Raw genomic sequence first — 14,089 nt, 5'->3', positions numbered from 1 at the left:
AGTCTTGCTCTGTCACCCGGGCTGGAGTGCAGTGGCCAGATCTCAGCTCACTGCAAGCTCCGCCTCCCGGGTTTACGCCATTCTCCTGCCTCAGCCTCCGGAGTAGCTGGGACTACAGGAGCCCGCCACCTCGCCCGGCTAGTTTTTGTATTTTTAGTAGAGACGGGGTTTCACTGGGTTAGCCAGGATGGTCTTGATCTCCTGACCTCGTGATCCGCCCGTCTCGGCCTCCCAAAGTGCTGGGATTACAGGCTTGAGCCACCGCGCCCGGCCCAACAAAGTTTTTAATTTAAAAAAAAAAATTTTTTTTTGAGACACAGTCTTGCTCTCTGTTGCCCAGGCTGGGGTGTAGCGGTGCAATCTCGGTTCACTGAAACCTCTGCTTCCCGGGTTCAGGCTACTCTCCTGCCTCAACCTCTCGAGTAGCTGGGATTATTGGCTAGTAGAGACAAGGTCTTGCCATGTTGGCCAGGCTAGTCATGAACTCCTGACCTCAAGTGATCCGCCCACCTCAGCCTCTCAAAGTGCTGGGATTACAGAAGTGAGCCACCGCACCTCACTGCAAAGTATTTTTTAATTAAGGAATGTATATTAAGATATAATGCTATTGCACAATTAGTAGACTATAGTATAAACCTAACTTTTATATGCACTGGGAAATCAAAAATATGTGTGACCTGCTTTACTATGATATTTGCTTCATTGTGGAAGTCCAAACCTGTAAAGTCTCCAATGTATATGCCTGTATAATAGATTGTTATCCCCCATTTTTCAAAGTTCCAAGTGCTATTTAGTTACTTCAGATGCTTATGGTATGAAGGATTAGAGATCAATAAATAACCTCCATTTTTAAAAGTTCTAAATTTGTTACACAGTATATTAAGGAGTAAACAGGGAACCATTACAGCCAATAATGAAAATATGGTAGCAATATACAACAAAAACAAATATGTCCAATCTACGTGAATGAAAAGAACCATACAAACAGACTCTAGAAACGTCTTCTGATATCAGTAATGAGAAATGAGACCTATATTAAAGTCTTCTGTAACTTCCCATAGCAAGGAAAAATGATCACATCCTATCAATATAAGGAAGATTTACCAGTTCCACTGTGCTGCTTATCATGAAAATTGCATTCGACAGAAGTGGTGGGTAGAATACCATTAAGGGAAGAATTTGGAAGGACGGGAAATAGAGTATGCATAGCATGGTAACACTGATATTCATGAGACACCAGTGTCATCATGCCCCTCTCCTGCTGAAGGGCTCATTTATTAAGACACAGGATATCAAGTACAATTTTTTTAACTTTACATTAAAGACTCTTCCTCCCACAAGGAAGGCCTCTTAACTCCTGCAAAAAAAAAAAAAAAAAAAAGGCTTATTTTCTGTACACTACACATGATCAACTCTTCCTCCAGATCCAGGCTCCTATAAGTCCTACGACCCAAAGAAAGGTTCCCATTCCTCTCAACCTCCTAATCTTACTCTGTAATCCAAGCCCAGCTGGGTTTCTACTTCCTCTGTAAGAGATGCCAATCACCCCAACCTAGAGTATCTTAGTTTCTTTAAACTCTCTAAAGCTATGGAGCATTTACCCAGCGATACAGTATTCGTGATTTATGTGTATGCATACATGCAAAATTTTATTTCCTATCTTCATGATGCAGGTTTTTACACACTAAAAGTAACTGGATCTTGGCCAGGCACAGTGGTTTATGCCTATAATCCAGCACTTTGTGAGGTCAAGGAGAAAGGATCATTTGAGCCCAGAAATTCAAGACCAATCTGGGCAACATATCAAGATTCTGTATCTACAAAACTAAGTTTTTGAAAGATTAGCTGGGTGTGGTGACACACACCTGTAGTCCCAGCTACTCAGGAGGACGCGTTGGGAGGATCATTTGAGCTCAGGAGTTGGAGGCTGCAGTGAGCTATGATTGCACCACTGCACTCCAGCCTGGGTGACAGAATAAAGGAAGGGATGGGGAGAAGGCAAGGGGAGGGGAGGAAGTGGGGCAGAGAAGAGGGTAGAGGGGAAAGGGAGAGGGGAGGCAGGGAGCCAGTGTGAGAAAGAAGCTATTGTAAGATTTGGGCTCTGGGTGTTTGCCTTCAGAGAGAATTTAAGGAGGTAGGGGTTCCACATATGCTGGGCACTGTCAGAAAGTGGGAGTAATCCGATGAATGGGTATTTCACAAAATCTCATCCATGGGTTGAGGCTAGAACAGAGTAACACTGTAATTGGTGAAGAAGTAGCAGTCACTCATACTGGTTCAGAGAAGGGTATTCTTCGGGTGGCACAGTGACCATGTTTTCGTCTGTGCTTAAACAAAACGATGACGTGGCCTGCTCTGTCTTATTGCATCCTGGTCTTGGAGAACCCTTGCCTGAGGCTGGGGTTCTGTGTGATTATTTATGGCCTCACTAGAGAAGAGCACAGCACAGCTGTGAGGGCCACACCATCTTCTGCTCCTGTTTTCTCACTTGATCCTTCCCCAGAGCTTGACAGCGTCTCAATACTTGAAGACTTTATGGATAAAATCAGTGATATTAGTGATTTTTTGATATCATAAAATGAAACAAATCAGCATTTGAAAAGTCAACATAATTCAGTTAATCACTGTCTGTAACAGTTACAGACTGTTATACTTCCAACTCCCTAACAGGGGATAACAGCTCCATAGCAGATGGAAACAAAGTGACAAACGTGTCATTCATAAAATGTGGAGCCCCTTCATTCCTCGATGGTGTATTAAGTTCCTGTGTACTAGTCTCATATTCTGCGCCAGGAATGGAGAATCAAAACAAGGCCCTTGTCCTCAAGCAGCTCACGGTCTAATGGGGTAATAAGGATTCAGAGCCCACAGGCAGACACTAAGAAGCACTGCCACAACAGGGGGATGGTCCAATACCTCCTAAGGGCACTGCATTCAGACCAAACAGGGACCTCCCCGCAGGAGATCATGGCAGCCCTTAACCCTGCAGACCGAACAGGAGTTAGCAGGCCAAAGGACTGGCAGGTGCAGAGGAGGAGGAGATAAACCAGGGGGCTATAAGGGATTTTCTATCACAAACAGAGGAAAGCCTTCTAGGGCTGTGGTGAGTGAACCAGGAGGCAACTCAGGGTGTTAGCAGGGGCTCTGATCAAGACTTGATGAGGACCTAAATACGTAAGGCCATGGCAGTGGGCATACAGAGGAAGGAATGGGTGTGACAGGCATTAAAGCTAAATGTAAGGGGCCCGCCCAACCAACTGGATAGCTTAATGTGGTCAACTTAATAGCAACAAACGCCATTGTCGCCAGTAGAGTACCTTCTTCCTCTGAAAAACTCTCATGATATGAACACTAATTCAAGTACGTTACCTGGTGTTCTTCTGAGGAGTCAGCATAACCTGGCCTTCTGATGTGATGTCTATAATACAGTGTTCAGGAAGAATTCCCATGCCGCACAGTTGGATATCTTGGGAATCTGCTGACCCTATCAATGTATGTTCCTAAGAAAAAAATCAAATTCACTGATTAAGACTGTATTCTTACATGTACACAATAGAAATCGTTTACACTGAGCCCTCTTATATTGTTCTATTACCTTTGCTAAAATATTTTATTTTTATTTTACTTTTGAGACAGAGTCTTGCTCTATCCCCCAGGCTGGAGTGCAGCGGTGCAATCTCAGGTCACCACAACCTCCGCCTCCCAGGTTCAAGCAATTCTCCTGCCTCAGCCTCCCAAGTAGCTGGGATTACAGGCATGCACCGCCATGCTCAGCTCATTTTTTTGTATTTTTAGTAGAGACAGGGTTTCACCACGTTGGCCAGGCTGGTCTCAAACTCCTGACCTCAAGTGATCCACCCACCTCAGCCTCCCGAAGTGCTGGGATTACAGGTGTGAGTCACCATGCCTGGCCTAAAAGATTTTTAAAAAGCAAATGGAGGCAGGCATGGTTGAAACAAAAACAGGAAGGGAGCTAGATTTGGCCTGTGAAAAGTAGTTGGCTGACCCTGACCTAGACTAACTTACCCATTCCCATGGCTTTAAATGCCATCTACAAATAAACTACATCTCTATCACCACCCTAGAGCTACATACTTTAGTTTCATTTTTTTTCCCCACCTCCACAACCACTATTGCAGTCTTAGTCACTTTTTTTTTTTCGAGACAGGGTCTTGTTCTGTCACCCAGGCTGGAGTGCAGAGACACTATCCATGCTCACTAAGCTTCACCCTCTTGGGCTCAAGCAATCTTCCTGTCTCAGGCTCTGAGTAGCTGAGATCACAGGCAGGCACCACCTTGACCAACTAATTTTTTTTTTATTTTTTGTAGAGACAGGGTCTCACTATGTTACTCAGGTTGATCTCAAACTCCTGAGCTCAAGCAATCCTTCCACCTCGGCCTCCCGAAGCACTGGGATTACATGTGTGAGCCACCGTGCCCAGCCTCAGCCACTATTATTTTCTGCCTACTCAGCCTACTTGACACAACTTGGATGTCTGAAGATGTATGAAAGGGAACAAAGGCCAAAGCTAAACTCTTGTTCCCATCTACCCCAACCCAACAGAAGTCTATTTCCTTCTCCAATAATAATGGATGCCACTACCACTACCAGTCAGTCAAATGAAAAGCTTAAATATGATTCTTGAGTCCTCTTTCTCTTACAAGCCCATACCCACCCCATGTCAATCAGGGAGAATCTTACAGATTTTTCCTCCAAGGTCTATCAAGAATCAGCTTGTTTTCCTCACCTCCATGACCACATCCTAGATTCACCCTCCAGGATCTCCTGCCTGTGGATGCAGGAGCTTCCTACTGTGTCTCCATTGCATGCCACTCCCTTCCACTCCTGCCACAATAGCTGGTCACATCATCCCCTATTCGAAACCTTCTAAGAGTGGACATGGTAGCTTACACCTGTAATCCCAGCAGTTTGGGAAGCCAAGGCAGGAGAATCGCTTGAACCCAGGAGATCAAGACCAGCCTGGGCAACACAGTGAGACCTCGTCTCTACTTAAAAAAAAAAAAAAAAAATTGTGGCCAGGCGCAGTGGCTCATACCTGTGATACCAGCACTTTGGGAGGCCGGGGTGGGCGCATCACTTGAGGTCAGGAGTTCAAAACCAGCCTGGCCAACATGGTGAAACCCCGTCTCTACTAAGAATACAAAAAAATTAGCCAGGCGTGGTGGCGCATGCCTATAACTGCAGCTACTCGGGAAGTTGAGGCAGGAGAGTGGCTTGAACCTGGGAGGTGGAGGTTGCAGTGAGCTGAGATCGCGCCACTGCACTTCAGCCTGGGCGACAGAGCAAGACTCCGTCTCAAAAAAAAAAAGAAAAATAAAAAAAAAATAAAATAATAAAATAAAATGAGGCAGGAAGATCACTTGAGCCCAGGAGATTGAGGCTGCAATAAGCCATAATTGCACCACTGCACTCACCTGGGTGACAGAGCGAGACTCTGCCTCAAAAAAAAAAAAAAAGAAAAGAAAAAAAAAAGTAAGAATAAAACCTTCTAGTGGCTTCTCTTTGAATTTCCAATAAAGCCCAAATTTTTACCCAGGCTTACGAAGCATTCAACAACCTGTCCTTGCCTATCTCTGACTCTCACTCTCACCATCTTCCCCTCACAGAGCATGTGCCAGCCACATCGGCCTCCCATCTGTTCTTTGAGCACACTGAGCCTATTTCCAACCTATTGCCTTTTACTAGCTGTTTCCTCTGTCTGAAATGTTCTTCCCCTGATCCTGATATGGGTCATTTCTTATCATTTCTATCTCAGTTTTTAAAGTCACATCCTCAGAGAGGTGTTTCCTGAGCTCCCAACTGGAAAAAGCCACTGTCATCCTGCCCTATTTTAACTCCTTCCATGACACTGACTGACTGTGGGTTTACTGTCCATCTTGTATTCCAAGCACTTAACAAAGGCCTGGCATATGTAGGCATTAAAAAAATATAAAAATAAATGCACAATCATTCCCCTTTGTGTGCCCAGGTAATCAAAGTAAGATAAAGTTACTCAGGGATAGCATCTCAGTCTCTTTATTGGTAGATGGGTATCATGACTCTAAAGTATGCTATTATAAAGTATTCCAGGATAAATAGAGGGGGTGTTATATTCTAGAAGAGTAAGAGAACTGTACAATTGGAACTAGAAAGAACTTCAGAGACGTTTTAATCCAATGCCTTCACTTACACATGGAGTGACTGAAGTCATCCAGAGACGTGAAGTCATCTGCCCAGCATCTAAATCGACTTTTGAATTTGAAGGCATAGTAAAAAAAAATGCTCAGCCTCCAAATTCCGCCATCCCACATTATAGTATCACTTTACTGAAGCAAAACTGTTTTACTTAAACAAAACGGTTGGTATCACTTTACTGAAGCAAAAACTATTCTTTTACTGAAGCAAAAACTGTTCATCCTTTTGAATGTGCTTTGTCTTGAAGATATGCTTGTTGTGGGGTCAGCTTGGGCAGTCAAGAAATCAACACTGCCTCAGACTTGGCCCAACAGGGCTGGCCACAGAGTCTGAAACAGAACCCAAACACCTCCACACATCAGAACCATTTGACGACTCTCCAAACATCTTTAAATAGCTTCTTTAAGTAGTCAAGGAGCAGATATGAATCAGAGATTTTTCTTGATGTGTGTGTGTTTGTGTGTTCCGATTTGAACTACATTACAATGGAAAGAAAAAGAATTTCTAGTTCTGAAAAAAGAACAGAATATTTAGGTCCTATTCTAACACTGCATCTCTTCCCACGTAGTCAGCTCATTAGCTTTACTTTTCTGGTCACTGTCATGTGACTATCCCCAGCTGACATCCTAACTCAGAATGCTACCAGCACTGTTCAGAAGCAAAGTAATGGATAATACATTTTTTTTTTTTTTTTTGAGACGGAGTCTTGCTCTGTTGCCCAGGCTGGGGTGCAGTGGCATGATCTCAGCTCACTGCAACCTCCACCTGTTGAGTTCAAGAGATTCGCCTGCCTCAGCCTCATAATACATCATTTTTTAATAGGCAAGGAAAATATGTGTATAAGAAACCATAGGAGTATCAAACAAAAAAGTGGAATGTGGAATCTTTTCTTTTGTGTAGTGCTTCTGTTTACAAAGTGCTTCTGTATCTCCAACCCTCACAGGAACCTGGCAAAGTAGCCAGAGATGCTTCCCTCCATTTACAAAGGAATTAGTCTAGAGGGGGCAAAGGGCTTGGCCATAGACTAGAGAGACAGGTCACTCCCTCCTACCCCAGCTTTGCTGCCACTGAACCACAACACCTGAAACATGCACACATGAAGGTATGCATCAAAAACACAGCCTAACTCACAGCACAACAACACACCGTATAAGACATTTATTAACAACGGCCTTCTCAAAATGACACAGAGTCACTGCCCCCGGATCTTTCCAAGCTTTTCTGAAATGAAATCACGCAGTTCTCTTAGAGCTGTTTCCCAGGTAGTCAGCTTGTTAGCTTTACTTTCCTGGTCACATTAATTAAACCCACACATGTGAGGGGAAAAAAACTGTTACCAACCCTGTGTTAGAGTTGTGCAGTCCATCATATAAAATAAGTAATTTGTGCTCTGGGCTTGACACAGCCCATTCTGGACGCTCCTCGAATCCGTGTGGCATCTCAGGGTTCAGGCTTATTCTGAAGATGTCTCTTATCTTACTGATATATTCCATGATTTACAGATTTCAGTGGATACATCTTTTCTGTTCCATGCTCTGACTCACTCAGTCTCTAAGTAACCTATACTCTCTTTTTTTTAACAGATTGATAACCCAAATTTGTAATTTTTCCTAAGAGTTATTGGAAACACAAATTTCATACCAACCGGTCCTAAGAACTTTATTTATACATTTTTTTCTTGTGAGCTAACACACTGCTCACAGAAAAATGCACTTCACGTAAACCATAAAAGCTTTAGTATACTTACTAAATGAATCATTTAGTCTTCAAAGTCATCCATTTTTAAAGTTATCTACTTAATTCCTTGATACAAATCATACTAAATAATGGTAGGAAGGCTATTTAACTTGTTGGAAATAATATCAGAGTATCATTTTTTTATATTGTCATTTTTTATATTTATATTTACACTGCACACCAGCCTGGGTGTGTTTAGTCCTTGAATGGCATCAAGGACTAAAAAAGAAAACTGAGCCCAGAAACCCAAGATGGTTCCGTAACTTCTTGCTGTTTTTTGAGTAAGCATGGTTCCCCAAGTTTACTAAAGTACTGTGAAATATTATCCTATTTTGTGACAAGAATCTAGTAGCAAAGCACATTACTTCACCTTTAAGTAGTAGACCAGAAGCTCATTCAAAGCTGGGTCAGCATTCAGATTCACCAGGAAGCATTTATCATCCCCAACTTTGATTCCCGAAGACTGAAGAGATATTCCAAGACTCTCAAGCTGTTTCTGTCGTTCCTGTAAATGTATCAGAGAAGTATTAATTCCACAGCTATTAAGGCAGTGAGATATCCAAGCGCTTACATTACAATGTTACAATTATTCAATAGTGTTGTAATTCAAATACATTCTCTTAGGCTATGGCATTATAGATTTATTGCATTTTCTCTTCTTTCCATACTATATAATTTTTGCGTTAATTCTAATTTTATTTTGAAAAATAAAGTCCATTACATATAGTAACTAATTGTACTAGTGAATTCTCAGTTTTCATTCTTGAAAATATCTAAAATCTTGAATTCATCTCATTTAACTCTGAATATACGAGCAAAGGTGTGTGCACTTTCCTCAGCTATGATCCTTCTTAAAAGCGAAGGAGGATCAATACACTCTTCTGCTTGACATCTTCAGCGACCTCCCAATCAGGATAAAGGCCAAACTCCCTCAGTAAAGTTCACAAGGCCCTTCAATCTGGCCTGCTTCCCCTCTGGCTTCATGTCTTCTAACTTCCGTCAAACCCGGCATGAAACTGCATGAAACAAGTTCCAGGTCCTTGAAAATGCTAAGAATGTTCTCTGAGCTGGGCATGGTGGCTCACGCCTATAATCCCAGCACTGTGGGAGGCCAAGGCAGGCAGATCACTTGAGGTCAGGAGTTCAAGACCAGCCTGGCCAACATGGTGAAACCCCATCTCTACTAAAAATATAAAAATTAGCCAGGCATGGTGGCAGGTGCCTGTAATCCCAGCTACTCAGGAGGGTGAGGCAGGAGAATCACGTGAACCCGGGAGGTGGAGGTTGTGGTGAGCCGAGATCACACCACTGCACACCAGCCTGGGTGACAAAGAGAGACTCCGACTCAACAAAACAAAACAAACAAAAAAACAAACAAAAAAAGTTATCTTTGTTCTCGTTAGCTGAAAAGATTTTATACCTCTTTCTTCTATCTGGAGCAGACATGTTCCACTTCGTAACTGTTTATCAGGCCATTTCTCTCACACGGGACTGTGTGCTGTGTGGGCACGGATCCTACCTTATATACTGTTGTGTTCCCAGCACTTAGCAGTGAAGGACACATGGCGAGCACTCAAAACATCAGTGTGGTGAATTTATCCAAAACCAAACAAACTTACATATGCATTCAAGCACTATTTTCATAATACGGGCCTTTCCTTTTTTGTGCCTGCCTCTGAACCCATACAGAAAATATATGAACATCTGTACATCATAAGGGTATAGGCATGGATCTCACAACCAGATGCTCTGTGGTTAGGGTACAGTCGGAGCTGGAGAGGGTATCTTCGACTATGGGTAAACAGCAAGTAGCAATGAGTCAATCACCCAAGATCTCTGATTCTGGGGAAAGGCAAGAAGGACTAAGTCACTTAACTAGAGCCACACAGTAAGTCTGCAGCATAATTAAAATAAAGCTTCACAATTTTGCTATTTCTAGACATGCCATTATAATTTATACAATCACTGCAACTCAGCCAATATATCCTACCTAGAAGTATACTACCACAAAATTGAAATGTGATTTTGGTCCAGGGTCTTCAAATCAAGTCTTTAAATCAAGTTCTAACAAAAAGGACTACAGGCTTCTTTCAGAAGTTTTGAATCATTTAACACTAACCATCAGCGTTTTCTGCACTCATTTCCAAGAAGTGATTCTCCTTGATAAAGAGTCATGTCCATAAGATGAAGAAAGTAACTATACCTTTCTCTAAGTTATCCTAGTTACTACTGTTTTACGCTACTTCCCTGTGCATGTTTCTGTCATTTGAGATTTTATACTGGTAAAAACGCTACAAAACTTTTGTCTAATCCAAAAGAGGCATAATGGTGGAAAACTGTCAATTCGTTATTGTGTTTCCCACCAAAAACTAAAGTTTTAAAATCATCTTAAAAAATTACGAATGTTTGTAACACCTAGGAATCAGCTCATAACAAAGTACTATATGATAAAATATAGCTTACTGATATTATCAAATAATGCTTCTGATATCAGGGGTTGGTTAACTTTTCCTATAAAATGTCAGATAGTAAATATTTAGTCTTTGTGGGCCATGGGCTCTCTGTCTTATTCATTTCTGCTGCCGAAAACATACATAATACGTAAACAGATGAGCACAGCTGTACTCCAAAAAAATTTACAAAAGCAAGTGGCGGATCCAGTTTAATTCACATGCATTGTCTGTCAACCCCGATCTATCTCAAGGTTTTGATTTCACTTAAGTGTGTATCTTCTAATGGGAATATAAAAGATAAAAATAAGGGACAATGTGGTATAGCAGATATGGCACTGGAATTAGAAAATACTCATCATGAGTTCTTTTTATGCAAAAATATTATTAAGTGTACAACACTAAAAGATAGTCTTTTTTCTTGAGAACCTTACAAACTCAATAGCAACTGAAATTACACATAACAATTAAACAATGGTAAAGTAGTGGATGATGTAGGGTCAAAGGGTGCAGAAGCTGCAGGGAATTCCGTGGCAGGGCCATCCGAGGGCTAGCACCCTATCGGAAGGTGTTACAGAGCCCGGAGGACCCATGGAGAGCCCAGCTAACTTGCAATTGCCCCCAAAATGATGTGAGAAGTCCTTCAAAAAAGAAATTCATTGAATTCAGTCTGCCCGGAAATTGCCAAATTTATCTGACCATGGACCACATCAACTGACATGTCTCAAGTCATCTTCCAGAAGATATATTAACACTTTGTGGCTCTACTGTCAGAAATAGATTTTGGAAGATGTCAGTTTGGATTAGGAAGAGGTAAGTGATCAAGAGACCAGGATTTTCAATGATAAAAGAAAACGTTCAGCAGCACTACAGCCTGGGAGCTCTGGAAGGTAAGGCATTGAAGGAGCTGCTGAATAAAATCAGGCAGTGCCCCCAAAAGGGACCCCTGAGAGAGGAAAAGTAAAGGTGCCAACACTAAGCTCCCCGATGCAGACTCACTTTGATTTGCCCTGTTTTCTATCAGCACAATGACTCATCACTACAAATGTTTACTGTTGGAGCAACTCAGAATGGCTCAAAGTAGCTTCCAAATTGGACAATTATTAGAATGACTTATAATTCATAAAAAACACAGGGAGATATGTAATGAGAAATAGTTTATATACTGATCTCTTCTCTGTAATTTGAGGGATATGCTTTAAGATAAGCCAATGCAGGGACACAAAAACAACACTGGCCATATGTTGATCTTTAATGAAACCAGGTGATGGGTACCTGTAGATTTAGTATACTTTTTTCTAATTTTTATCTACTTTGAAAATGTCTGCAATAAAAATGTTTTTAAAATCTATTTTAATCCCGGTCTGTGCTAATATAACACCCACTTTATGCTAAGTAACAACAGTACCATCCTACAATATCTGATACACAGATTGATTCTGGACAGCACATTTCAAGATAGAATCTACTGAGTGAAAACAGACGGACCAAGTTCTATATATTCTCTAATATAAGTTAAAAACAATAGGGAATTTTAACTTAGAAAAGGAAGAGGAAGAGGCAGAGAGATGATTTTATATAGATGAACAACTTGGGTAGCAACAGTCCCTATCTTGTAAGACTACTGAGAGGATTACATCAAGTACTGTAGTTAAAAGTGCTTAGCATAGGGCTCAATACGTAAGTGGATCCAATAAACGCTGGCTGTTACTGTCATTACCAGTTCCTATGTTTGGGTGGGACCTCTCTTAGCTACAAAAGAACAAACTAGGGCCAGTAAGCAGAAGTGAAAGAATAAAAGACTGATTCAATCGCTACTATTACAGTTGTCTGATCACAAAAAGCCTGTCAGATGGGGTCCTGAGCTCCACATTACTATATATATTTCTAAAACAGAAGTTGGATAATCATGAAACAGGAAAGCCACAGTGTAAATCTATTATTAGGTGGATAGACTTTTTCTCCCAATGCTAAACTTAACTAGATCTTCCTAGACGAATACTAATGTTCCCGTCCTAAGGTTTCTGTTGTGTTTTTTTGGTTTTTGTTATTGAGACAGAGTCTTGCTCTGTCACCCAGGCTGGAGTACAGGGGCATGATCTCAGCTCACTGCAACCTCCGCCCCTCAGGTTCAAGCGATTCTTGTGCCTCAGCCTCCCAAGTAGCTGGGACTACAGGTGTGTGCCACCACGCCCAGCTAATTTTTGTGTTTTTAGTAGAAACAGCATTTCGACATCTTAGCCAGGCTGGGCTCGAACTCCTGACCTGAGGTGATCCACTTGTCTCAGCCTTCCAAAGTGCTGGGATTACAGGTGTGAGCCATCACACTGGCCACCACCCTAAGATTTCATAACTATTACTATTACTAGAAAACGGTGAGAGACAGTCACCTCAGATTTAGGAATTTCATATTACTTTCGCTGGGTTTTCACATGGAACCAAGAAGTTCATGGCCTAATATCTATAAAAATATATATATATACTTTTTTTTTCTTGGCCACATGCACTGGATTGAGTAATTTTGTAATTTCAGCAAGTTCCTTAGGTCTCTAAAGCACTTAATAGAATGGGGTGTTAAGAGCCAGGGGCTACAAAGGAGTTATTTCGTTAAATTTTTTTAAAAGATTACTGATACTAAAAAATTGTTTCTTACATAAATGATTAAGTGCAATTATATCCTGTTTATCCTTCAAATTAATTTTGCAAAGTATAGATTCTCTTAGATCTAGATTCCTAATGATAGTATTAGATTTGCCATCAACCAAGCTGAAGATCAAAAAGGAACCAGGAACACCATGTGTTCCACTGTGCAAACTGCCATGAGGTTTCATGCGCTCCATCAGTCAGGAAACACGAACCTGTGCAATCTCCTCCGTCTTCCTTAATTTCTCCTCCCAGGTCACAGTCATTTCCTGGATTAGCTTCTCAGATTCTTCCAGCCGGTCCTTTAGCTCTGGAGATTTCATTGCCTACAAGCAAAATGTTTACTTCATGAAATGTCTAGATGATGCCCTAGAAAAAGAAGTGGCCAACTCTAAAAGGACAAAAGTAACAATCTGCCTCCTCTTGGCTGTATGTCATGCTGAGGTCCAACATCTACTTGAAATGTAATGACAGACCTCCAGCACCTCGATTGTTCTGAGGACCACAAACTGATCGAGTTATCCGAAATATGCCCAAAACGAAGGCTTTTTTCCTTTTCTGCCACTCTATTGTGAAGATATAATTACATTTAAGGATGCAAAAATGTAAAGCTTCTAAGGGTTTATTTTTAAAATCCCAATAGGTTATACATCTAGACTTAGACACATGATTCATTCTACCCCTTGCTGATGACTTCAGGAATTAATCCACATACATACAGACTTAACGTGTACATGTTGCAGACTGGATGGTGTTATTAATACCAAGGAGACAACAGTCTTCATGGACTGTAAAATTATTCCTATAAAAACAGGATAAAATTGAACAGGTAAAAATATGATCAAGATAATCATCTTGACTATGTCTCTTACTGATTTATTCCCAGAAAACAGGTATGAGAAAGAAAGCAAACTCCAGAAGAGTCCCATAGTGCTGAGAAACTGTGGGAAGAGGAATGCTAATGAAAGCAGGAATCCTGGCCGGGCAGAGTGGCTCACTCCTGTAATCCCAGCACTTTGGGAGGCCGAGGCAGGAGGATCACCTGAGGTCAGGAGTTCAAGAC

At 41.5% G+C, this 14,089-nt stretch overlaps 1 protein-coding gene across 1 annotated transcript in view; it reads right to left on the bottom strand.

Annotated features, from left to right (window-relative positions):
* The window catches only part of KIF13B (kinesin family member 13B), a 131,210-nt gene that overhangs the window by 92,959 nt on the left and 24,162 nt on the right, over positions 1-14,089 (bottom strand). The window contains exons 9-11 of the mRNA XM_017884560.1: positions 13,242-13,352; positions 8,304-8,438; positions 3,370-3,500 (exon numbers count right to left, since the gene is read on the bottom strand). Coding sequence (XP_017740049.1) covers positions 3,370-3,500; positions 8,304-8,438; positions 13,242-13,352 — 377 coding nt within the window. The remainder of the gene's footprint in view (positions 1-3,369; positions 3,501-8,303; positions 8,439-13,241; positions 13,353-14,089) is intronic.

Source organism: Rhinopithecus bieti, unplaced genomic scaffold (assembly GCF_001698545.2).
Source record: "Rhinopithecus bieti isolate Rb0 unplaced genomic scaffold, ASM169854v2 scaffold_315, whole genome shotgun sequence".
Lineage (NCBI taxonomy): Eukaryota > Metazoa > Chordata > Mammalia > Primates > Cercopithecidae > Rhinopithecus > Rhinopithecus bieti.
This window is presented reverse-complemented; position numbering and strand designations above follow the sequence as displayed.